Raw genomic sequence first — 25,319 nt, 5'->3', positions numbered from 1 at the left:
TTATACAGTAACACCAGGGGAGGTGTCTGGGTGATGACTGGAGAGGTGACTGCTGGGAATGGGACATTATACAGTAACACCAGGGGAGGTGTCTGGGTGATGACTGGAGAGGTGACTGCTGGGAATGGGGCATTATACAGTAACACCAGGGGAGGTGTCTGGGTGATGACTGGAGAGGTGACTGCTGGGAATGGGGCATTATACAGTAGCACCAGGGGAGGTGTCTGGGTGATGACTGGAGAGGTGACTGCTGGGAATGGGGCATTATACAGTAACACCAGGGGAGGTGTCTGGGTGATGACTGGAGAGGTGACTGCTGGGAATGGGGCATTATACAGTAACACCAGGGGAGGTGTCTGGGTGATGACTGTGTCATTGTGTGTGTCAGGTTCCTATAAGGTGTCAGGATGTCACTGTCTATCTTTCCATGGAGGAGTGGGAGTATGTAGAGGGACACAAGGATCTGTACAAGGACGTGATGATGGAGATTCGTTGGCCTCTTCAATTAGAAGGTAAGAAGATGCTTTTGCGTATTAGAAAATAGTTCCACTTAGATATACATATAAACCACTGCGAAAACTAATAACAATTTAGCATGCCCAGCTCCAGAATAAAATCTCAAAGCCCTTTCTTTTCATTGAAACCACCCTACAAATATGTAAAAAACCCCAAAAACAAACCACCATTTCTGTCAAGAACATTGGTATACGCTGATTCTGGGTCCTAGAGCTTCGATCAGTCTGCAGACTTTAAAAACCGTTCCACATTCATTAAAGCACAATCATTTAATGATCTCTCAAGCTATTTGCAGCTCCGGGATCTAAACAGAGTTGTAATTTTCAGCAGAATATGGTGAATTAATAAGTGGTAATTACCGTTATTAAAGTTTGTACTACTTGACTTCCCGTAGTAGCCACACATTCTACTTTCAATGATGGTCACACAATAGCAATCTTGTACATTGTCTTGTACTCAATGTTCTCTGTTTTTGCACACTGGCCACAACGCGGGGCTCTCTGGTTTTGCACACCTTGTAGTCTAATAATGGGGTCTTTGAAGGTAGCGCAGTAATGCGGGACGGCAAGGTAGCCTGGAAGAGGTAGTGCAGTAAAATACTGTGGGGAGGTAGCCAGTGACGTAACTACCGAGAGTGCAGGTAGTGCAGCTGCTATGGGGCATGAGTTGCTTCCTGGGCCTGCTGCTCCGCCTGCACCCATTCACCGGCTTCCCCAAAGCCTATAACTCCCCTTCACCCCAACTAAGAAAGCTGCTATCATTAAACCATGCCCCCCTGAGACTGCAACCGCACGGAGCCGGAGTATACAGCAAGGGGAGAGGAAGGGGGGGGGATACCTGGCCGTGTCCGAGTTCCATGATTCGTGGGTATTTAGGGGGTGGGGCCTAATGCTGGGAAGTGCCCGCCACCATCAGACACCTCTGCTGGACTGGAATCATGTAGTGCTCGCTCCTCCTCCTCTCTGGCTCTCACTCTTCATCTCTCTCCCTGGCACAGTCACTCTCTCGCTCGCGCTACTTCTTTCTCCCAGAGGACACTCTCCCTCACTCTCTTCCTGACACACTCCCTTTCTCTGACGTCCTAGTGGATGCTGGGAACTCCGTAAGGACCATGGGGAATAGACGGGCTCCGCAGGAGACTGGGCACTCTAAAGAAAAGATTAGGTACTATCTGGTGTGCACTGGCTCCTCCCTCTATGCCCCTCCTCCAGACCTCAGTTAGAATCTGTGCCCGGCCAGAGCTGGGTGCTCCTAGTGGGCTCTCCTGAGCTTACTGGTAAAGAAAGTATTTATTAGGTTTTTTATTTTCAGTGAGATCTGCTGGCAACAGACTCACTGCTACGAGGGACTGAGGGGAGAGAAGCAAACCTACCTGCTTGCAGCTAGCTTGTGCTTCTTAGGCTACTGGACACCATTAGCTCCAGAGGGTTCGAACACAGGCACCTGTCCTCGATCGTCCGTTCCCGGAGCCGCGCCGCCGTCCCCCTTGCAGAGCCAGAAGAACAGAAGCTTGAAGACGACGAAATCGGCGGCTGAAGACTCCTGTCTTCATTAAGGTAGCGCACAGCACCGCAGCTGTGCGCCATTGCTCCAAGCTCACTTTCACACTCCGGTCACTGTAGGGTGCAGGGCGCTGGGGGGGGGCGCCCTGGGCTGCAATTGAAGTACCTTTGGCATAAAAAAATACATATATACAGTCTAGCACTGTATATATGTAAAAAAACCCGCCATTTTTTTACATGGAAAGCGGGACAGAAGCCCGCCACTGAGGGGGCAGGGCCTTCTTCAGCACACCAGCGCCATTTTCTCTTCACAGCTCCGCTGGAAGCAGCTCCCCAGGCTCTCCCCTGCAGTATCCAGGTACAAGACGGGTTAGAAAGAGAGGGGGGGGTGGCACATAAATTTAGGCGCAAATAATACAAAATACAAAAAAAGCAGCTATTGGGTAAATCACTTATTAGCAGTAAAAATCCCTGTGTTATATAGCGCTGTGGTGTGTGCTGGCATACTCTCTCTCTGTCTCCCCAAAGGACTTTGTGGGGACCTGTCCTCAGTCTGAGCATTCCCTGTGTGTGTGCGGTGTGTCGGTACGGCTGTGTCGACATGTTTGATGAGGAAGGTTACGTGGAGGCGGAGCAAGGGCAGATAAGTGTGGTATCGCCCCCGTCGGGGCCGACACTTTATTGGATGGATATGTGGAAGGTCTTAAATGACAATGTAAACCCCTTACATAAAAGGTTTGATGACGCTGCAGCCTTGGGACAGCCGGGGTCTCAGCCCGCGCCTGCCCAGGCGACTCAGAAACCGTCAGGGGCTCATAAACGCCCTCTATCTCAGATGGCTGACACAGATGCCGACACGGAGTCCGACTCCAGTGTCGACGATGATGAGGCACATTTACAGTCCAACATTTACAGTTACATGACCAAGGCCATCTGATACATGATTATTGCAATGAAAGATGTATTACACATTTCTGAGAGTAACCCGGTTAATACCAAGAGGGTTTATATGTTTGGGGAGAAAAAGCAGCCAGTGACTTTTCCCCCATCTGATGAATTAAATGAATTGTGTGAAGAAGCGTGGAGTTCCCCTGATAAGAAATTAGTGATTTCTAAGAGGTTACTGATGGCGTACCCTTTCCCGCCAACGGACAGGTTACGTTGGGAAACATCCCCTAGGGTGGACAAGGCGCTGACACGCTTATCTAAAAAGGTGGCCCTGCCGTCTCAGGATACGGCCGCCCTAAAGGAGCCTGCGGATAGAAAGCAGGAAGCTATCCTGAAGTCAGTGTATACACACTCTGGTACTCTACTGAGACCTGCTATTGCTTCAGCCTGGATGTGTAGTGCTGTAGCAGCGTGGACAGATACTCTGTTAGACGACATAGATTCCCTCGACAGAGATACTGGGCCATATCAAAGACGTCGTCTTATATATGCGGGATGCTCAGAGGGACATTTGCCTGCTGGGCTCTAAAATTAATGCTATGTCCATTTCTGCCAGGAGGGTCTTATGGACTCGGCAATGGACAGGAGATGCTGATTCTAAAAAACACATGGAGGTTTTGCCTTATAAGGGTGAGGAATTGTTTGGGGACGGTCTGTTGGACCTCGTGTCTACAGCAACAGCTGGAAAGTCGACTTTCTTGCCTCAGGTTTCCTCACAGCCTAAGAAAGCACCGTATTATCAAATGCAGTCCTTTCGTTCCCAAAAAGGCAAGAGGGTCAGGGGCGCATCCTTTCTTGCCAGAGGCAGGGGTAGAGGTAAGAAGCTGCACAATGCAGCCAGTTCCCAGGAACAAAAGTCCTCCCCTGCTTCCACTAAGTCCACCGCATGACGTTGGGGCTCCACAGGCGGAGCCAGGTGCGGTGGGGGCCCGTCTCCGAAACTTCTGCAGCCAGTGGGTTCGCTCACAGGTGGATCTCTGGGCTATACAAATTGTATCTCAGGGATACAAGCTGGAATTCGAAGCGACTCCCCCCCCCCGCCGTTACCTCAAATCAGCCTTGCCAGCTTCCCCCATGGAAAGGGAGGTAGTGCTGGCGGCAATTCACAAGCTGTACCTCCAGCAAGTGATTGTCAGGGTCCCCCTCCTTCAACAGGGAAGGGGTTACTATTCCACATTGTTTGTGGTACAGAAACCGGACGGTTCGGTGAGACCCATTCTGAATTTAAAGTCCTTGAACACTTATATAAAGAAATTCAAGTTCAAAATGGAATCGCTCAGAGCGGTTATTGCAAGCCTGGAAGAGGGGGATTTTATGGTATCGCTGGACATCAAAGATGCTTACTTGCATGTCCCCATTTACCCACCTCACCAGGAGTACCTCAGATTTGTGGTACAGGACTGTCATTACCAATTCCAGACGTTGCCGTTTGGCCTGTCCACGGCACCGAGAATATTTACCAAGGTAATGGCCGAAATGATGATACTCCTTCGGCAGAAGGGAGTTATAATTATCCCGTACTTGGACGATCTCCTCATAAAGGCGAGGTCCAGGGAGCAGTTGTTGATCAGCGTAGCACTCTCTCAGGAAGTGTTAATACAGCACGGCTGGATTCTGAATGTTCCAAAGTCACAGCTGATTCCTACGACGCGTCTGCTTTTCCTGGGCATGATTCTGGACACAGAACAGAAGAAGGTGTTTCTCCTGGTGGAGAAAGCCCAGGAATTAGCATCTCTGGTCAGGGACCTCCTGAAACCAAAACAGGTATCGGTGCATCACTGCACGCGAGTCCTGGGAAAGATGGTGGCTTCATACGAAGCCATTCCCTTCGGCAGGTTCTATGCGAGGATTTTTAAGTGGGATCTGTTGGACAAGTGGTCCGGATCGCATCTTCAGATACATCGGCTGATCACCCTGTCCCCGAGGGCCAGGGTGTCTCTTCTGTGGTGGCTGCAGAGTGCTCACCTTCTCGAGGGGCGCAGGTTCGGCATTCAGGACTGGGTCCTGGTGACCACGGATGCAAGCCTCCGAGGATGGGTCGCAGTCACTCAGGGAAGAAACTTCCAAGGGCTGTGGTCAAGTCTGGAGACTTCTGTACACATAAATATACTGGAATTAAGGGCCATTTACAACGCCCTGAGTCAAGCAGAGCCCCTGCTTCAAAACCGGCCAGTGCTGATTCAGTCAGACAACATCACGGCAGTCGCTCATGTAAACCGCCAGGGCGGCACAAGAAGCAGGATGGCAATGGCGGAAGCCACAAAGATTCTGCGATGGGCAGAGAATCACGTGCAAGCACTGTCAGCAGTGTTCATTCCGGGAGTGGAAAACTGGGAAGCAGACTTCCTCAGCAGACACGACCTCCACCCGGGAGAATGGGGACTTCATCAAGAAGTCTTCCAACTGATTGCAAACCGATGGGAACTGCCACAGGTGGACATGATGGCGTCCCGCCTCAACAAAAAGCTAAAAAGATATTGCGCCAGTTCAAGGGACTCTCAGGCGATAGCTGTCGACGCCCTAGTGACACCGTGGGTGTACCAGTCGGTATATGTGTTTCCTCCTCTTGTTCTCATACCAAAAGAACTGAGAATAGTAAGAAAGAGAGGAATAAGAACAATACTCATTGTTACGGACTGGCCAAGAAGGACTTGGTACCCGGAACTGCAAGAAATGCGCACAGAGGACCCATGGCCTCTGCCTCTCAGACAGGACCTGCTGCAACAAGGGCCCTGTCTGTTCCAAGACTTACCGCGGCTGCGTTTGATGGCATGGCGGTTGAACGCCGGATCCTAGCGGAAAAAGGCATTCCGGATGAAGTTATTCCTACGCTGATAAAGGCTAGGAAAGACGTGACAGCAAAGCATTCTCACCGTATATGGCGGAAGTATGTTGCTTGGTGTGAGGCCAGGAAGGCCCCTACAGAGGAATTCCAACTGGGTCGTTTCCTGCACTTCCTACAGTCAGGGGTGACTATGGGCCTAAAATTGGGGTCCATAAAGGTCCAGATTTCGGCCCTATCCATTTTCTTTCAAAAAGAACTGGCTTCACTGCCTGAGGTTCAGACATTTGTTAAGGGAGTGCTGCATATTCAGCCCCCTTTTGTGCCACCAGTGGCACCCTGGGATCTTAACGTTGTGTTGGATTTCCTGAAATCCCACTGGTTTGAGCCACTTAAGACCGTGGAACTAAAGTATCTCACGTGGAAAGTGGTCATGCTGTTAACCTTAGCATCGGCTAGGCGTGTGTCGGAGTTGGCGGCTTTGTCATGTAAAAGCCCATATCTGATCTTCCATATGGACAGGGCAGAATTGAGGACTCGTCCCCAATTTCTCCCAAAGGTGGTGTCATCGTTTCATTTGAACCAACCTATTGTGGTGCCTGCGGCTACTCGGGACTTGGAGGACTCCAAGTTGCTGGACGTAGTCAGGGCTTTGAAAATATATGTTTCCAGAACGGCTGGAGTCAGGAAGACTGACTCGCTGTTTATCTTGCATGCACCCAACAAGCTGGGTGCTCCTGCTTCAAAGCAAACTATTGCTCGCTGGATCTGTAGCACGATTCAGCAGGCTCATTCTGTGGCTGGATTGCCGCATCCAAAATCGGTGAAAGCCCATTCCACAAGGAAGGTGGGCTCTTCTTGGGCGGCTGCCCGAGGGGTCTCGGCTTTACAGCTTTGCCGAGCGGCTACTTGGTCGGGTTCAAACACATTTGCAAAGTTCTACAAGTTTGATACCGTGGCTGAGGAGGACCTTGTGTTTGCTCATTCGGTGCTGCAGAGTCATCCGCACTCTCCCGCCTGTTTGGGAGCTTTGGTATAATCCCCATGGTCCTTACGGAGTCCCCAGCATCCACTAGGACGTTAGAGAAAATAAGATTTTACTCTCCAGTAAATCTCTTTCTCGTAGTCCGTAGTGGATACTGGGCGCCCGTCCCAAGTGCGGACTTTCTGCAATACGTGTATATAGTTATTGCTTAATAAAGGGTTATGTTATGTTGGCATCCATTGGTTGATGCTCAGTTGTTGTTCATACTGTTAACTGGGTAAGGTTATCACAAGTTGTACGGTGTGATTGGTGTGGCTGGTATGAGTCTTACCCTGGATTCAAAATTTCCTTTCCTTGTAATGTCAGCTCTTTCGGGCACAGTTTCCCTAACTGAGGTCTGGAGGAGGGGCATAGAGGGAGGAGCCAGTGCACACCAGATAGTACCTAATCTTTTCTTTAGAGTGCCCAGTTTACTGCGGAGCCCGTCTATTCCCCATGGTCCTTACGGAGTTCCCAGCATTCACTACGGACTACGAGAAATAAAATTACCGGTGAGTAAATTCTTATTTTCTCTTTCTTTCTCTCTCCCCCTACCTGACTCTTTGTGTCTCTCCCCCCTCCCTGGCTGTGTCTCTCCCTAGCACTCTTTCTCTCCCTGACACTGTCTCTTTACCTCCCTGACACTATCTTTCTCGTCCTCCCTCCCTGACACTATCTCTTTCCCAGACACTAGCTCTCTTCTCAATGACACCCTCTCACTCGTTCTTTCTCCCTCTTTATCTCCATAACCATCTCTTTCTCTCCCCTCCCTTTCTCTCGTTCTTTCTCCCTCTTTGTCTCTTCCTCTTTCTCTCCATGACACACACTTTCTTTCTCCCCTCTCCATCTCTCACTCAGTCGTTCCCCCTCCCTCTCTTGCTCTTCTACTCTCTCACTGATGCCCTCTCGCTCTCTCCCCTCTCATGCCTTTCTTTCTTTCTCCCTGACACCCTCTCTCTCGCTCCTCTTTTCTCTTTCTCTGATTCCCTCTTTCTCTTACGTCCTAGAGGATGCTGGGGACTCCGTAAGGACCATGGGGAATAGGCGGGCTCCGCAGGAGACATGGGCACTAAAAAGAACTTTAGATATGGGTGTGCACTGGCTCCTCCCTCTATGCCCCTCCTCCAGACCTCAGTTTGATACTGTGCCCAGAGGAGACTGGGTGCATTACAGGGAGCTCTCCTGAGTTTCCCAGAGAGATCGAACACAGGACCCGACCTCGTCGTCCGTTCCCAGAGCCGCGCCGCCGTCCCCCTTACAGAGCCAGAAGCAAGAAGGTGGTCCGGAAAATCGGCGGCTGAAGACTTCTGTCTTCTCCAAGGTAGCGCACAGCACTGCAGCTGTGCGCCATTGCTCCTCATGCACACCACACACTGCGGTCACTGATGGGTGCAGGGCGCTGGGGGGGGGCGCCCTGAGCAGCAATACTGACACCTTGGCTGGCAAACTGGCACCATATATAGCCCCAGAGGCTATATAGGTGCTTTTTAACCCCTGCCAGAATCCATAAAAATGCGGGAGAAAGTCCGCGAAAAAGGGTTGGAGCTATCTCCCTCAGCACACTGGCGCCATTTTTCCCTCACAGCTCCGCTGGAGGGAAGCTCCCTGGCTCTCCCCTGCAGTCAATACACTACAGAAAGGGTTAAAAAGAGAGGGGGGGCACAATTTAGGCGCAGTATACAATATATATAGGCAGCTATAAGGGAAAACACTCTTTATATGTGATATCCCTGTGATATATAGCGCCCTGGTGTGTGCTGGCATACTCTCCCTCTGTCTCCCCAAAGAGCTTTGTGGGGTCCTGTCCTCTGTCAGAGCATTCCCTGTGTGTGTGCTGTGTGTCGGTACGGCTGTGTCGACATGTATGAGGAGGATAATGATGTGGAGGCGGAGCGAATGCCTGTAAATGTGATGTCACCCCCTGCGGGGTCGACACCGGTGTGGTTGAACTTATGGAAGGATTACGTGAAAGTGTCAACTCCTTACACAAAAGGTCGACGACACAGAACAGCCGGCTACTCAGCTTGTGCCTGTTCCAGCGTCTCAAATGTCATGGGGGGCTCTAAAAACGCCCGCTACCTCAGATGGCAGAAACAGATGTCGACACGGATACCGACTCCAGTGTCGACGACGATGAGACTAGTGTACCCTCCAAATAGGTCCACCCGTTACATGATTGAGGCAATGAAATAATGTATTACACATCTATGATAATACTCCAGGTACCACATAAAAGGGTATTATGTTTGGTGAGAGAAAACTACCAGTAGTTTCTCTATCGTCCTAGTGGATGCTGGGGTTCCTGAAAGGACCATGGGGAATAGCGGCTCCGCAGGAGACAGGGCACAAAAAGTAAAGCTTTAGGATCAGGTGGTGTGCACTGGCTCCTCCCCCTATGACCCTCCTCCAAGCCTCAGTTAGGTTTTTGTGCCCGGCTGAGAAGGGTGCAATCTAGGTGGCTCTCCTAAAGAGCTGCTTAGAAAAGTTTAGCTTAGGTTTTTTATTTTACAGTGAGTCCTGCTGGCAACAGGATCACTGCATCGAGGGACTTAGGGGAGAAGAAGTGAACTCACCTGCGTGCAGGATGGATTGGCTTCTTTGGCTACTGGACATTAGCTCCAGAGGGACGATCACAGGTACAGCCTGGATGGTCACCGGAGCCTCGCCGCCGGCCCCCTTGCAGATGCTGAAAAGAGAAGAAGGTCCAGAATCGGCGGCAGAAGACTCCTCAGTCTTCTTAAGGTAGCGCACAGCACTGCAGCTGTGCGCCATTGCTCTCAGCACACTTCACACGGCAGTCACTGAGGGTGCAGGGCGCTGGGGGGGGGCGCCCTGGGAAGCAATGTAAACCTATTTTTTTGCATAAAATACCTCACATATAGCCTCCGGGGGCTATATGGAGATATTTAACCCCTGCCAGAATCCGTTAAAGAGCGGGAGACGAGCCCGCCGAAAAAGGGGCGGGGCCTATCTCCTCAGCACACAGCGCCATTTCCTCACACAGTTCCGCTGGTCAGGAAGGCTCCCAGGCTCTCCCCTGCACTGCACTACAGAAACAGGGTTAAATCAAGAGAGGGGGGGCAAAATTTGGCGAAATTGTGATTTTATAAAAGCAGCTATAAGGGAGCACTTATTATAAGGCTATCCCTGTAAAATATAGCGCTTTGGTGTGTGCTGGCAAACTCTCCCTCTGTCTCCCCAAGGGGCTAGTGGGGTCCTGTCCTCTATCAGAGCATTCCCTGTGTGTGTGTGCTATATGTCGGTACGTGTGTGTCGACATGTATGAGGACGATGTTGGTGAGGAGGCGGAGCAAATTGCCTGTAATGGTGATGTCACTCTCTAGGGAGTCGACACCGGAATGGATGGCTTATTTATGGAATTACGTGATAATGTCAACACGCTGCAAGGTCGGTTGGCGACATGAGACGGCTGGCAAACAAATTAGTACCTGTCCAGGCGTCTCAAACACCGTCAGGGGCGTTAAAACGTCCTTTTACCTCAGTCGGTCGACAGACACAGACACGGACACTGATTTCAGTGTCGACGGTGAAGAAACAAACGTATTTCCCTTTAGGGCCACACGTTACATGTTAAGGGCAATGAAGGAGGTGTTACATATTTCTGATACTACAAGTACCACAAAAGAGGGTATTATGTGGGATGTGAAAAAACTACCTGTAGTTTTTCCTGAATCAGATAAATTAAAGGAAGTGTGTGATGATGCGTGGGTTCCCCCAGATAGAAAATTATTGGCGGTATACCCTTTCCCGCCAGAAGTTAGGGCGCGTTGGGAAACACCCCTTAGGGTGGATAAGGCGCTCACACGCTTATCAAAACAAGTGGCGTTACCGTCTATAGATAGGGCCGTCCTCAAGGAGCCAGCTGACAGGAGGCTGGAAAATATCATAAAAAGTATATACACACATACTGGTGTTATACTGCGACCAGCGATCGCCTCAGCCTGGATGTGCAGAGCTGGGGTGGCTTGGTCGGATTCCCTGACTAAAAATATTGATACCCTTGACAGGGACAGTATTTTATTGACTATAGAGCATTTAAAGGATGCATTTCTATATATACGAGATGCACAGAGGGATATTTGCACTCTGGCATCAAGAGTAAGTGCGATGTCCATATCTGCCACAAGATGTTTATGGACACGACAGTGGTCAGGTGATGCAGATTCCAAACGGCACAAAGGTGTATTGCCGTATAAAGGAAGAGGAGTTATTTGGGGTCGGTCCATCGGACCTGGTGGCCACGGCAACTGCTGGAAAATCCACCGTTTTTACCCTAAGTCACATCTCTGCAGAAAAAGACACCGTCTTTTCAGCCTCAGTCCTTTCGTCCCTATAAGAGTCATATCTGCCCAGGGATAGAGGAAAGGGAAGAAGACTGCAGCAGGCAGCCCATTCCCAGGAACAGAAGCCTTCCACCGCTTCTGCCAAGCTCTCAGCATGACGCTGGGACCGTACAGGACCCCTGGATCCTACAAGTAGTATCCCAGGGGTACAGATTGGAATGTCGAGACGTTTCCCCCTCGCAGGCTCCTGAAGTCTGCTTTACCAAGGTCTCCCTCCGACAAGGAGGCAGTATGGGAAACAATTCACAAGCTGTATTCCCAGCAGGTGATAATCAAATTACCCCTCCTACAACAAGGAAAGGGGTATTATTCCACACTATATTGTGGTACTGAAGCCAGAAGGCTAGGTGAGACCTATTCTAAATCTAAAAAAATTTGAACACTTACAAAGGTTCAAATCAAGATGGAGTCACTCAGAGCAGTGATAACGAACCAGGAAGAAGGGGACTATATAGTGTCCCGGGACATCAGGGATGCTTACCTCCATGTCCCAAATTTGCCCTTCTCACTAAGGGTACTTCAGGTTCGTGGTACAGAACTGTCACTATCGGTTTCAGACGCTGCCGTTTGGATTGTCCACGGCACCCCGGGTCTTTACCAAGGTAATGGCCGAAATGATGATTCTTCTTCAAAGAAAAGGCGTCTTAATTATCCCTTACTTGGACGATCTCCTGATAAGGGCAAAGTCCAGGGAACAGTTGGAGGTCGGAGTAGCACTATCTCGGATACTGCTACAACAGCACGGGTGGATTCTAAATATTCCAAAATCGCAGCTGTTCCCGACGACACGTCTGCTGTGCCTAGGGATGATTCTGGACACAGTCCAGAAAAAGGTGTTTCTCCCGGAAGAGAAAGCCAGGGAGTTATCCGAGCTAGTCAGGAACCTCCTAAAACCAGGAAAAGAGGCTTCCTACGAAGCAATTCCATTCGGCAGATTTCACGCAAGAACTTTTCAGTGGGATCTGCTGGACAAATGGTCCGGATCGCATCTTCAGATGCATCAGCGGATAACCCTATATCCAAGGACAAGGGTGTCTCTCCTGTGGTGGTTACAGAGTGCTCATCTTCTAGAGGGCCGCAGATTCGGCATTCAGGATTGGATGCTGGTGACCACGGAGGCCAGCCCGAGAGGCTGGGGAGCAGTCACACAAGGAAAAAATTTCCAGGGAGTGTGATCAAGTCTGGAGATTTTTCTCCACATAAATATACTGGAGCTAAGGGTAATTTTATAATGCTCTAAGCTTAGCAAGACCTCTGCTTCAAGGTCAGCCGGTATTGATCCAGTGGGAAAAACATCACGGCAGTCGCCCACGTAAACAGACATGGCGGCACAAGAAGCAGGAGGGCAATGGCAAAAACTGCAAGGACTTTTCGCTGGGCGGAAAATCATGTGATAGCACTGTCAGCAGTGTTTCATTCCGGGAATGGAAACTGGGAAGCAGACTTCCTCAGCAGGCACGACCTCCACCCGGGAGAGTGGAAACTTCATCGGGAAGTTTTCCACATGATTGTGAACCGTTGGGAAATACCAAAGGTGGACATGATGGCGTCCCGTCTGAACAAAAAACGGGACAGGTATTGCGCCAGGTCAAGAGACCCTCAGGCAATAGCTGTGGACGTTCTGGTAACACCGTGGGTGTACCAGTCGGTGTATGTGTTCCCTCCTCTGCTTCTCATACCTAAGGTACTGAGAATTATAAGACGTAGAGGAGTAAGAATTATACTCATGGCTCCGGATTGGCCAAGAAGGACTTGGTACCCGGAACTTCAAGAGATGCTCACAGAGGACTTATGGCCTCTGCCGCTAAGAAGGGACTTGCTTCAGCAAGTACCATGTCTGTTCCAAGATTTACCGCAGCTGCGTTTGACGGCATGGCGGTGGAACGCCGGATCCTAAGGGAAAAAGGCATTCCGGAAGAGGTCATTCCTACCCTGGTCAAAGCCAGGAAGGAGGTGACCGCACAACATTATCACCACATGGGGCGAAAATATGTTGCGTGGTGTGAGGCCAGGAAGACCCCACGAAGAAATTTCAACTCGGTCGATTCCTGCATTTCCTGCAAACAGGAGTGTCTATGGGCCTCAAATTGGGGTCCATTAAGGTTCAAATTTCGGCCCTGTCGATTTTCCTCCAGAAAGAATTGGCTTCAGTTCCTGAAGTCCAGAAGTTTGTCAAGGGAGTATTGCATATACAACCCCCTTTTGTGCCTCCAGTGGCACTGTGGGATCTCAACGTAGTTCTGGGATTCCTCAAATCACATTGGTTTAAAACCAGTCAAATCTGTGGATTTGAAGCATCTCACATGAAAAGTGACCATGCTCTTGGCCCTGGCCTGGGCCAGGCGAGTGTCAAATTGGTGGTTTTATTCTCAAAAAAGCCCATATCTGTTTGTCCATTCGGACAGGGCAGAGCTGCGGACTCGTCCCCAGTTCTCTCCCTAAGGTGGTGTCAGTGTTTCACCTGAACCAGCTTATTGTGGTGCCTTGCGCCTACTAAGGACTTGGAGGACTCCAAGTTGCTAGATGTTGTCAGGGCCCTGAAAATATAGGTTCCAGGACGGCTTGAGTCAGGAAAACTGACTTGCTGTTATCCTGTATGCACCCAACAAACTGGGTGCTCTTGCTTCTAAGCAGACTATTGCTAGTTGGATGTGTAATACAATTCAGCTTGCACATTCTGTGGCAGGCCTGCCACAGCCAAAATATGTAAATGCCCATTCCACAAGGAAGGTGGGCTCATCTTGGGCGGCTGCCCGAGGGGTCTCGGCTTTACAACTTTGCCGAGCGGCTACTTAGTCAGGGGCAAACACGTTTGTAAAATCGTACAAATTTGATACCCTGGCAAAGGAGGACCTGGAGTTCTCTCATTCGGTGCTGCAGAGTCATCCGCACTCTCCCGCCCGTTTGGGAGCTTTGGTATAATCCCCATGGTCCTTTCAGGAACCCCAGCATCCACTAGGACGATAGAGAAAATAAGAATTTACTTACCGATAATTCTATTTCTCGGAGTCCGTAGTGGATGCTGGGCGCCCATCCCAAGTGCGGATTATCTGCAATACTTGTACATAGTTACAAAAATCGGGTTATTATTGTTGTGAGCCATCTTTTCAGAGGCTCCGCTGTTATCATACTGTTAACTGGGTTCAGATCACAGGTTGTACAGTGTGATTGGTGTGGCTGGTATGAGTCTTACCCGGGATCCAAATCCTTCCTTATTGTGTACGCTCGTCCGGGCACAGTATCCTAACTGAGGCTTGGAGGAGGGTCATAGGGGGAGGAGCCAGTGCACACCACCTGATCCTAAAGCTTTACTTTTTGTGCCCTGTCTCCTGCGGAGCCGCTATTCCCCATGGTCCTTTCAGGAACCCCAGCATCCACTACGGACTCCGAGAAATAGAATTATCGGTAAGTAAATTCTTATTTTTTCCTGCATCTGAGAAATTAAATGTGGTGTGTGAGGAAGCGTGGTCTTCCCCCGGTAAGAAATGGATAATTTCTAAACGGTTATTGGCAGCGTACCCTTTCTCGCCAGAGGATAGGTCACGTTGGGAAACACCCCATAGGGTAGATACAGCGCTTACACGCTTATCAGAAAAGGTGGCACTACCGTCTCCGGATACGGCCGCCCTGAAGGAACCTGCTGATAAAAAGCAGGGGGTTACCCTAAAAGATATAGTCACACACTCGGGCATTATATTGCGACCAGCCATTGCTTCGGCATGGATGTGCAGTGCTCCCGCTGCGTGGTCAGATTCCCTGTCGGAAAATAACTATGGATAGGGACAATATTTTGCTGACAATAGAGCATATAAAAGACGTGGTCTTATACATGCATGATGCACAGAGGGATATTTGCCGGCTGGCATCAAAAATAAGCGCTAGGTCCATTGCCGCCAGACGGGGGTGATGGACTAGGCAATGGTCAGGCGATGCCGACTCGAATCGGCACATGGAAGTTTTGCCCTATAAGGGGGTAAAACTGTTTGGGGATGGTCTTTCAGACCTCGTTTCCACAGCTACTGCTGGGGAATCGACTTTTTTGCCACAGACTACCCCACAACAAAAGAAAGCACCGTATCATCAAGTACAGTCCTTTCGGCCCCAGAAAAGCAAGAGGGCTAGAGGCTCATCCTTTCTGCCGAGAGGCAAAGGTAGAGGAAAAAGCTGCAGCACACAGCTAGTTCCCAAGAGCAGAAGTCCTCCCTGCGTCCGGTAAGTCCACAGCATGACGCTGGGGCTGCTCAGGCGGACCCGGGTACGGTGGGGGCCCGTCTCAGAAATTTCAGCGCCCAGTGGGCTCTCTCACATGGATCCCTGGGTCCTTCAAGTAGTATCTCAGGGGTACAGGCTGGAGTTCGAGACGTTCTTCCCCCCCGCCGTTTCCTAAAATCTGCCTTACCGGCACCTCCCTCTGCCAGGGAGGCGGTGTTGGTGGCTATTCAACACTATAATCACAACAAGTGATTGTCAAGGTGCCCCTCCTTCAGCAAGGAAGGGGTTACTATTCCACAATGGTTGTGGTACCGAAACAGAACGGTTCGGTGAGACCCATCTTAAAATTAAAATACTTGAACTTTTATATCAGAAGATTCAAGTTCAAGATGGAATCGCTCAGGGCGGTTATTACGAGCCTGGACGAGGGGGATTACAGGGTTTCCCTGGACATCAAGGATGCGTACCTGCATGTCCCCATTTACCCTCCTCACCAGGAGTACCTCAGATGTGTGGTACAGGACTGTCACTATCAGTTCCAGACGCTGCCGTTGGAGTTGTCCACGGCACCGAAGGTCTTTACCAAGGTAATGGCCGAAATGATGATACTCCAACGCAAGAAGGAAGTTTTTATTATCCCGTACTTGGACGATCTCCTGATAAAGGCGAGGTCCAAAGAACAGTTGGTAGTGGGGGTAGCACTCTCTCGGGAAGTGCTACAACAGCACGACTGGATTCTCAATATTCCAAAGTCACAGCTGGTCCCGACGACACGTCTTCTGTTCCTGGGAATGATTCTGGACACAGACCAGAAAAGAGTATTTCTTCCAGTGGAAAAAGCAGAGGAGTTGTCATCTCTAGTCAGAGACATCCTAAAACCAGGACAGGTGTGGGTACATCAATGCACACGAGTCCTGGGAAAAATGGTAGCTTTGTACGAAGCATAATTCCATTCGGAAGGTTCCACGCAAGGACGTTCCAGTGGGACCTGTGGGACAAATGGTCCGGGTCCCATCTACAGATACAACAGCGGATAACCCTGTCAGCAAGAAACAGGGTGTTGCTACTGTGGTGGCTGCAGAGGGCTCATCTACTAGAGGGCCGCAGATTCGGAATACAGGACTGGGTCCTGGTGACCACGGAGGCCAGCCTTCGGGGCTGGGGTGCAGTCACACAGGGAAGAAATTTCCAAGGAGATTTCGCTTCACATAAATATTCTGGAGCTAAGGGCCATTTACAATGCCCTAAGCAAAGCAAGGCCCCTGCTTCAAAACCAGCCGGTACTGATCCAATCAGACAACATCACGGCGGTCGCCCATGTAAACAGACAGGGCAGCACAAGAAGCAGGATGGCGATGGCAGAAGCCACAAGGATTCTCCGATGGGCGACCTACACCCGGGAGAATGGGGACTTCTTCCAGAAGTTTTCCAAATGCGGGTAAACCGTTGGGAATGACCACGGGTGGACATGATGGCGTCCCGCCTCAACAAAAAGTTGAAAAGATATTGCGCCAGGTCAAGGGACCCTCAGGCGATTGCTGTGGACGCTCTAGTGACACAGTGGGTGTACCAGTCGGTTTATGTGTTTCCTCCTCTACCTCTCATACCCAAGGTACTAAGAATAATAAGAATGCGAGGAGTGAAAACCATACTCGTGGTTCCGGATTGGCCAAGAAGAGCTTGGTACCCGGAACTTCAAGAGATGCTGGCAGAGGAACCTTGGCCTCTGCCGCTCAGACAAGACCTGCTGCAGCAGGGACCCTGTCTGTTCCAAGACTTACCGCGGCTGCGTTTGACGGCATGGCGGTTGAACACCGGATCCTAAAGGAAAAGGGTATTCCGGAGGAAGTCATCCCTACCCTGATCAAAGCCAGGAAGGATGTCACCGCAAGACATTATCACCGCATTTGGCGAAAATATGTTGCTTGGTGTGAGGCCATGAAGGCCCCGAAGGAGGAATTTCAACTGGGTCGATTCCTACACTTCCTGCAAGCAGGGGTGACGTTGGGCCTCAAATTGGGGTCCATCAAGGTCCAGATTTCGGCTCTGTCGATTTTCTTCCGGAAAGAACTGGCTTCACTGCCTGAAGTTCAGACTTTTGTCAAAGGAGTTCTGCATATTCAGCCTCCTTTTGTGCCCCCAGTGGCACCTTGGGATCTCAATGTGGTTTTGGCATTCCTGAAATCACATTGGTTCGAACCACTTAAGACTGTGGATTTAAAATATCTCACGTAGAAAGTGGTCATACTGTTGGCCCTGGCTTCGGCCAGGCGGGTTTCAGAATTGGCGGCTTTGTCTTGTAAAAGCCCTTATCTGATTTTCCAGATGGATAGGGCAGAATTGAGGACTCGTCCTCAGTTTCTCCCGAAGGTGGTCTCAGCTTTTCACTTGAACCAACCTATTGTGGTACCTGCGGCTACTAGGGACTTGGAGGATTCCAAGTTGCTGGACGTAGTCAGGGCCCTGAAAATTTATGTTTCCAGGATGGCTGGAGTCAGAAAAACTGACTCGCTGTTTATCCTGTATGCACCCAACAAGCTGGGTGCTCCTGCTTCTAAGCAGTCTATTGCGCTCTGGATTTGTAGCACTATTCAGCTGGCGCATTCTGCGGTAGGATTACCGCAGCCTAAATCAATAAAGGCCCATTCCACAAGGAAGGTGGGCTCATCTTGGGCGGCTGCCCGAGGGGTCTTGGCTTTACAACTTTGCCGAGCAGCTACTTGGTCAGGGGCAAACACGTTTGCTAAGTTCTACAAATTTGATACCCTGGCTGAGGAGGACCTGGAGTTCTCTCATTCGGTGCTGCAGAGTCATCCGCACTCTCCCGCCCGTTTGGGAGCTTTGGTATAATCCCCATGGTCCTTACGGAGTCCCCAGCATCCACTAGGACGTCAGAGAAAATAAGATTTTACTCACCGGTAAATCTATTTCTCGTAGTCCGTAGTGGATGCTGGGCGCCCATCCCAAGTGCCGATTGTCTGCAATACTTGTACATAGTTATTGTTACAAAAATCGGGTTTTGTTGTGAGCCATCTCTTCAGAGGCTCCAAAATTGTTATCATACTGTTAACGTGTTATATGGTGTGATTGGTGTGGCTGGTATGAGTCTTACCCAGGATTCAAAATCCTTCCTTATTGTGTCAGCTCTTCCGGGCACAGTTCCTAACTGAGGCTTGGAGGAGGGTCATAGGGGGAGGAGCCAGTGCACACCAGATAGTCCTAAATCTTTCTTTAGAGTGCCCAGTCTCCTGCGGAGCCCGTCTATTCCCCATGGTCCTTACGGAGTCCCCAGCATCCACTACGGACTACGAGAAATAGATTTACCGGTGAGTAAAATCTTATTTTTTTTATTTTCAGGGAGCCTGCTGGCAACAGGCTCCCTGCATCGAGGGACTGAGGAGAGAGAAACAGACCTACTTAAATGCTAGGCTCTGCTTCTTAGGCTACTGGACACCATTAGCTCCAGAGGGAGTCGGAACGCAGGTCTCTCCTAGCTGTTTGTCCTGGAGCCGCGCCGCCATCCTCCTCACAGAGCCGGAAGATAGAAGCCGGGTGAGTATGAGAAGATAGAAGTCATCAGAGGCGGCAGAAGACTTCAGATCTTCATTGAGGTAACGTGCAGCGGTAACACTGCGCGCCATTGCTCCCACATAACACACACACGGCAGTCACTGTAAGGGTGCAGGGCGCAGGGGGGGCGCCCTGGGCAGCAATTTAAACCTCTGGTCTGGCAAAAGCAGTACATATATAGGCTCTGCACTGTATATTCGAGATCCCCCGCCAGTTTTTAAACGAAATCAAGCGGGACCGAAGCCCACCGCTGAAGGGGCGGAGCTTGATCCTCAGCACTAACCAGCGCCATTTTCTCCACAGCACACCGCTGAGAAAGCTGGCTCCCCGGACTCTCCCCTGCAGATATAACATGTACAGAGAGAGTTAGATTTGGGTGTGGTGTGTTCAATCTGCAATCTAATTTGCAGTGTAAAAATAAAGCAGCCAGTACTTACCCTGCACAGAAATAAAATAACCCACCCAAATCTAACTCTCTCTGCACATGTTATATCTGCCTCCCCTGCAGTGCACATGGGCCCTCATTCCGAGTTGTTCGCTCGCAAGTGAATTTTAGCAGCTTTGCACATGCTAAGCCGCCGCCTACTGGGAGTGAATCTTAGCATCTTAAAATTGCGAACGATGTATTCGCAATATTGCGATTACACACCTCGTAGCAGTTTCTGAGTAGCTTCAGACTTACTCGGCATCTGCGATCAGTTCAGTGCTTGTCGTTCCTGGTTTGACGTCACAAACACACCCAGCGTTCGCCCAGACACTCCTCCGTTTCTCCGGCCACTCCTGCGTTTTTTCCGGAAACACCCAGTAACACCCTTTTCCTGTCAATCACATTACGATCGCCAGAACGATGAAAAAGCCGTGAGTAAAATTCCTAACTGCATAGCAAATTTACTTGGCGCAGTCGCAGTGCGAACATTGCGCATGCGCATTAAGCGGAAAATCGCTGCGATGCGAAGATTTTTACCGAGCGAACAACTCGGAATGACCCCCATGGTTTTGCCCAACTGCTAAAAAAATTCCTGCTGCGATCAACTTGGAATTACCCCCATAGTTTTTGCTTACTTAAGGGTTACGTTACAGTTTTGATCAGTCTCGGACTGATACTGTTTTGTTTCATGCTGTTAACTGGTTCGTATATTCCATGTTATACGGTGTGAATGGTGTGGGCTGGTATGAATCTTGCCCTTAGATTAACAAAAATCCTTTCCTCGTACTGTCCGTCTCCTCTGGGCACAGTTTCTCTAACTGAGGTCTGGAGGAGGGGCATAGAGGGAGGAGCCAGTGCACACCCATATTTAAAGTTCTTTTTAGTGCCCATGTCTCCTGCGGAGCCCGTCTATTCCCCATGGTCCTTACGGAGTACCCAGCATCCTCTACGGACTAGGAGAAAAAGATTTACCGGTAGGTTTAAAATCTTATTTTTTCCATTAAACCGTCTCTCTATCTCTCTCTCTCCCCCCCCACCTCTTTTCTTGCTTCTCCTCCCCCCCGTCCCCTTACACCTTTTTTGTATCACTCCTCACTCACTCTCTCCTGCTCCCCTAAAGGGCATTGTAGTGACAATGATGGGGTGAGGGGCTTTCAAGGTTTGGAGTTAGCGTAGTGATGTGATGTGGGGAGGTAGCATAGTGATGTGTTGTGGGGAGGTAGCATAGTGATGTGGTGTGGGGAGGTAGCATAGTGATCTCATGTGGGGAGGTAGCATGGTGATGTGGTGTGGGGAGGTAGCATAGTGATGTGGTGTGGGGAGGTAGCATAGTGATGTGGTGTGGGGAGGTAGCATAGTGATGTGGTGTGGGGAGGTAGCATAGTGATGTGGTGTGGGGAGGTAGCATAGTGATGTGGTGTGGGGATGTAGCATGGTGATCTCGTGTGGGGAGTTAGCGTAGTGATGTGGGGAGGTAGCATAGTGATGTGGTGTGGGGAGGTAGCATAGTGATGTGGTGTGGGGAGGTAGCATAGTGATGTGGTTTGGGGAGGTAGCATAGTAATGTGGTTTGGGGAGGTAGCATAGTGATGTGGTTTGGGGAGGTAGCATAGTGATGTGGTGTGGGGAGGTAGCATAGTGATGTGGTGTGGGGAGGTAGCATAGTGATGCGGTGTGGGGAGGTAGCATAGTGATGTGGTGTGGGGAGGTAGCATAGTGATGTGGTGTGGGGAGGTAGCATAGTGATGTGGTGTGGGGAGGTAGCATAGTGATGTGGTGTGGGGAGGTAGCATAGTGATGTGGTGTGGGGAGGTAGCATAGTGATGTGATGTGGGGAGGTAGCATAGTGATGTGATGTGGGGAGGTAGCATAGTGATGTGGTGTGGGGAGGTAGCATAGTGATGTGGTGTGGGGAGGTAGCATAGTGATGTGGTGTGGGGAGGTAGCATAGTGATGTGGTTTGGGGAGGTAGCATAGTGATGTGGTTTGGGGAGGTAGCATAGTGATGTGGTTTGGGGAGGTAGTATAGTGATGTGGTGTGGGGAGGTAGCATAGTGATGTGGTGTGGGGAGGTAGCATAGTGATGTGGTGTGGGGAGGTAGCATAGTGATGTGGTGTGGGGAGGTAGCTTAGTGGTGTGGGGAGGTAGCATAGTGATGTGGTGTGGGGAGGTAGCTTAGTGGTGTGGGGAGGTAGCATAGTGATGTGGTTTGGGGAGGTAGCATAGTGATGTGGTTTGGGGAGGTAGCATAGTGATGTGGTGTGGGGAGGTAGCATAGTGATGTGGTGTGGGGAGGTAGCATAGTGATGTGGTGTGGGGAGGTAGCTTAGTGGTGTGGGGAGGTAGCATAGTGATGTGGTGTGGGGAGGTAGCATAGTGATGTGGTGTGGGGAGGTAGCATAGTGATGTGGTGTGGGGAGGTAGCTTAGTGGTGTGGGGAGGTAGCATAGTGATGTGGTGTGGGGAGGTAGCATAGTGATGTGGTGTGGGGAGGTAGCATAGTGATGTGGTGTGGGGAGGTAGCATAGTGATGTGGTGTGGGGAGGTAGCATAGTGATCTGGTGTGGGGAGGTAGCATAGTGATGTGGTGTGGGGAGGTAGCATGGTGATGTGGGGAGGTAGCATAGTGATGCGGTGTGGGGAGGTAGCATAGTGATGTGGTGTGGGGAGGTATTTTAGTGATGTGGTGTGGGGAGGTAGCTTAGTGATGGGGTGTGGGGAGGTAGCATAGTGGTGCGGTGTGGGGAGGTAGCATAGTGATGCGGTGTGGGGAGGTAGCATAGTGATGCGGTGTGGGGAGGTAGCATAGTGATGTGGTGTGGGGAGGTAGCATGGTGATGTGGTGTGGGATAGTGATGTGGTGTGGGGAGGTAGCATAGTGATGTGGTGTGGGGAGGTAGCATGGTGATGTGGTGTGGGGAGGTAGCATGGTGATGTGGTGTGGGGAGGTAGCATGGTGATGTGGTGTGGGGAGGTAGCTTAGTGATGTGGTGTGGGGAGGTAGCTTAGTGATGTGGTGTGGGGAGGTAGCATAGTGATGTGGTGTGGGGAGGTAGCGTAGTGATGTGGGGAGGTAGCATAGTGATGTGGTGTGGTGAGGTAGCATAGTGATGTGGTGTGGGGAGGTAGCATAGTGATGCGGTGTGGGGAGGTAGCATAGTGATGCGGTGTGGGGAGGTAGCATAGTGATGCGGTGTGGGGAGGTAGCATAGTGATGCGGTGTGGGGAGGTAGCTTAGTGATGCGGTGTGGGGAGGTAGCTTAGTGATGTGGTGTGGGGAGGTAGCTTAGTGATGTGGTGTGGGGAGGTAGCATAGTGATGTGGTGTGGGGAGGTAGCTTAGTGATGTGGTGTGGGGAGGTAGCTTAGTGATGTGGTGTGGGGAGGTAGCATAGTGGTGTGGGGAGGTAGCATAGTGATCTGGTGTGGGGAGGTAGCATAGTGATGTGGTGTGGGGAGGTAGCATGGTGATGTGGGGAGGTAGCATAGTTATGTGGTGTGGGGAGGTAGCATGGTGATGTGGTGTGAGGAGGTAGCATGGTGATGTGGTGTGGGGAGGTAGCATGGTGATGTGGTGTGGGGAGGTAGCATAGTGATGTGGTGTGGGGAGGTAGCATAGTGATGCGGTGTGGGGAGGTAGCATAGTGATGCGGTGTGGGGAGGTAGCTTAGTGATGCGGTGTGGGGAGGTAGCTTAGTGATGCGGTGTGGGGAGGTAGCTTAGTGATGTGGTGTGGGGAGGTAGCATAGTGATGTGGTGTGAGGAGGTAGCATAGTGATGTGGTGTGGGGAGGTAGCATAGTGATGTGGTGTGGGGAGGTAGCATAGTGATGTGGTGTGGGGAGGTAGCATAGTGATGTGGTGTGGGGAGGTAGCATAGTGATGTGGTGTGGGGAGGTAGCATAGTGATGTGGTGTGGGGAGGTAGCTTAGTGATGTGGTGTGGGGAGGTAGCTTAGTGATGTGGTGTGGGGAGGTAGCATAGTGATGTGGTGTGGGGAGGTAGCATAGTGATGTGGTGTGGGGAGGTAGCATAGTGATGTGGTGTGGGGAGGTAGCTTATTGGTGTGGGGAGGTAGCATAGTGATGTGGTGTGGGGAGGTAGGATAGTGATGTGGTGTGGGGAGGTAGCATAGTGATGTGGTGTGGGGAGGTAGCATGGTGATGTGGGGAGGTAGCATAGTGATGTGGTGTGGGGAGGTAGCTTAGTGATGTGGTGTGGGGAGGTAGCTTAGTGATGTGGTGTGGGGAGGTAGCATAGTGGTGTGGGGAGGTAGCATAGTGATGTGGTGTGGGGAGGTAGCATAGTGATGTGGTGTGGGGAGGTAGCATGGTGATGTGGGGAGGTAGCATAGTGATGTGGTGTGGGGAGGTAGCTTAGTGATGTGGTGTGGGGAGGTAGCTTAGTGATGTGGTGTGGGGAGGTAGCTTAGTGATGTGGTGTGGGGAGGTAGCATAGTGGTGTGGGGAGGTAGCATAGTGATGTGGTGTGGGGAGGTAGCATAGTGATGTGGTGTGGGGAGGTAGCATAGTGATGTGGTGTGGGGAGGTAGCTTAGTGGTGTGGGGAGGTAGCATAGTGATGTGGTGTGGGGAGGTAGCATAGTGATGTGGTGTGGGGAGGTAGCATAGTGTGTGGGGAGGTAGCATAGTGATGCGGTGTGGGGAGGTAGCATGGTGATGTGGTGTGGGGAGGTAGCATGGTGATGTGGTGTGGGGAGGTAGCATGGTGATGTGGTGTGGGGAGGTAGCATAGTGATGTGGTGTGGGGAGGTAGCATAGTGATGCGGTGTGGGGAGGTAGCATAGTGATGCGGTGTGGGGAGGTAGCATAGTGATGTGGTGTGGGGAGGTAGCTTAGTGATGCGGTGTGGGGAGGTAGCTTAGTGATGTGGTGTGGGGAGGTAGCTTAGTGATGTGGTGTGGGGAGGTAGCATAGTGATGTGGTGTGGGGAGGTAGCTTAGTGATGTGGTGTGGGGAGGTAGCTTAGTGATGTGGTGTGGGGAGGTAGCATAGTGGTGTGGGGAGGTAGCATAGTGATCTGGTGTGGGGAGGTAGCATAGTGATGTGGTGTGGGGAGGTAGCATGGTGATGTGGGGAGGTAGCATAGTTATGTGGTGTGGGGAGGTAGCATGGTGATGTGGTGTGAGGAGGTAGCATGGTGATGTGGTGTGGGGAGGTAGCATGGTGATGTGGTGTGGGGAGGTAGCATAGTGATGTGGTGTGGGGAGGTAGCATAGTGATGCGGTGTGGGGAGGTAGCATAGTGATGCGGTGTGGGGAGGTAGCTTAGTGATGCGGTGTGGGGAGGTAGCTTAGTGATGCGGTGTGGGGAGGTAGCTTAGTGATGTGGTGTGGGGAGGTAGCATAGTGATGTGGTGTGAGGAGGTAGCATAGTGATGTGGTGTGGGGAGGTAGCATAATGATGTGGTGTGGGGAGGTAGCATAGTGATGTGGTGTGGGGAGGTAGCATAGTGATGTGGTGTGGGGAGGTAGCATAGTGATGTGGTGTGGGGAGGTAGCATAGTGATGTGGTGTGGGGAGGTAGCATAGTGATGTGGTGTGGGGAGGTAGCTTAGTGATGTGGTGTGGGGAGGTAGCTTAGTGATGTGGTGTGGGGAGGTAGCATAGTGATGTGGTGTGGGGAGGTAGCATAGTGATGTGGTGTGGGGAGGTAGCATAGTGATGTGGTGTGGGGAGGTAGCTTATTGGTGTGGGGAGGTAGCATAGTGATGTGGTGTGGGGAGGTAGGATAGTGATGTGTGGGGAGGTAGCATAGTGATGTGGTGTGGGGAGGTAGCATGGTGATGTGGGGAGGTAGCATAGTGATGTGGTGTGGGGAGGTAGCTTAGTGATGTGGTGTGGGGAGGTAGCTTAGTGATGTGGTGTGGGGAGGTAGCATAGTGGTGTGGGGAGGTAGCATAGTGATGTGGTGTGGGGAGGTAGCATAGTGATGTGGTGTGGGGAGGTAGCATGGT

At 50.9% G+C, this 25,319-nt stretch overlaps 1 protein-coding gene across 2 annotated transcripts in view; it reads left to right on the top strand.

The window, feature by feature from the left end:
- The first annotated feature begins 392 nt into the window (after positions 1-392).
- Positions 393-25,319, top strand: part of LOC135057509 (gastrula zinc finger protein XlCGF8.2DB-like) — a 156,247-nt gene continuing 131,320 nt past the window's right edge. For both annotated transcript variants that reach the window (XM_063963371.1, XM_063963370.1), the window contains exon 1: positions 393-512. In XM_063963371.1, coding sequence (XP_063819441.1) covers positions 428-512 — 85 coding nt within the window. In that variant the 5' untranslated portion in view covers positions 393-427. The remainder of the gene's footprint in view (positions 513-25,319) is intronic.

Source organism: Pseudophryne corroboree, chromosome 3, assembly GCF_028390025.1.
Source record: "Pseudophryne corroboree isolate aPseCor3 chromosome 3, aPseCor3.hap2, whole genome shotgun sequence".
Lineage (NCBI taxonomy): Eukaryota > Metazoa > Chordata > Amphibia > Anura > Myobatrachidae > Pseudophryne > Pseudophryne corroboree.
Note: the sequence above shows the minus strand (reverse complement) of the source record. Positions and strands in the feature narration are given on the sequence as shown.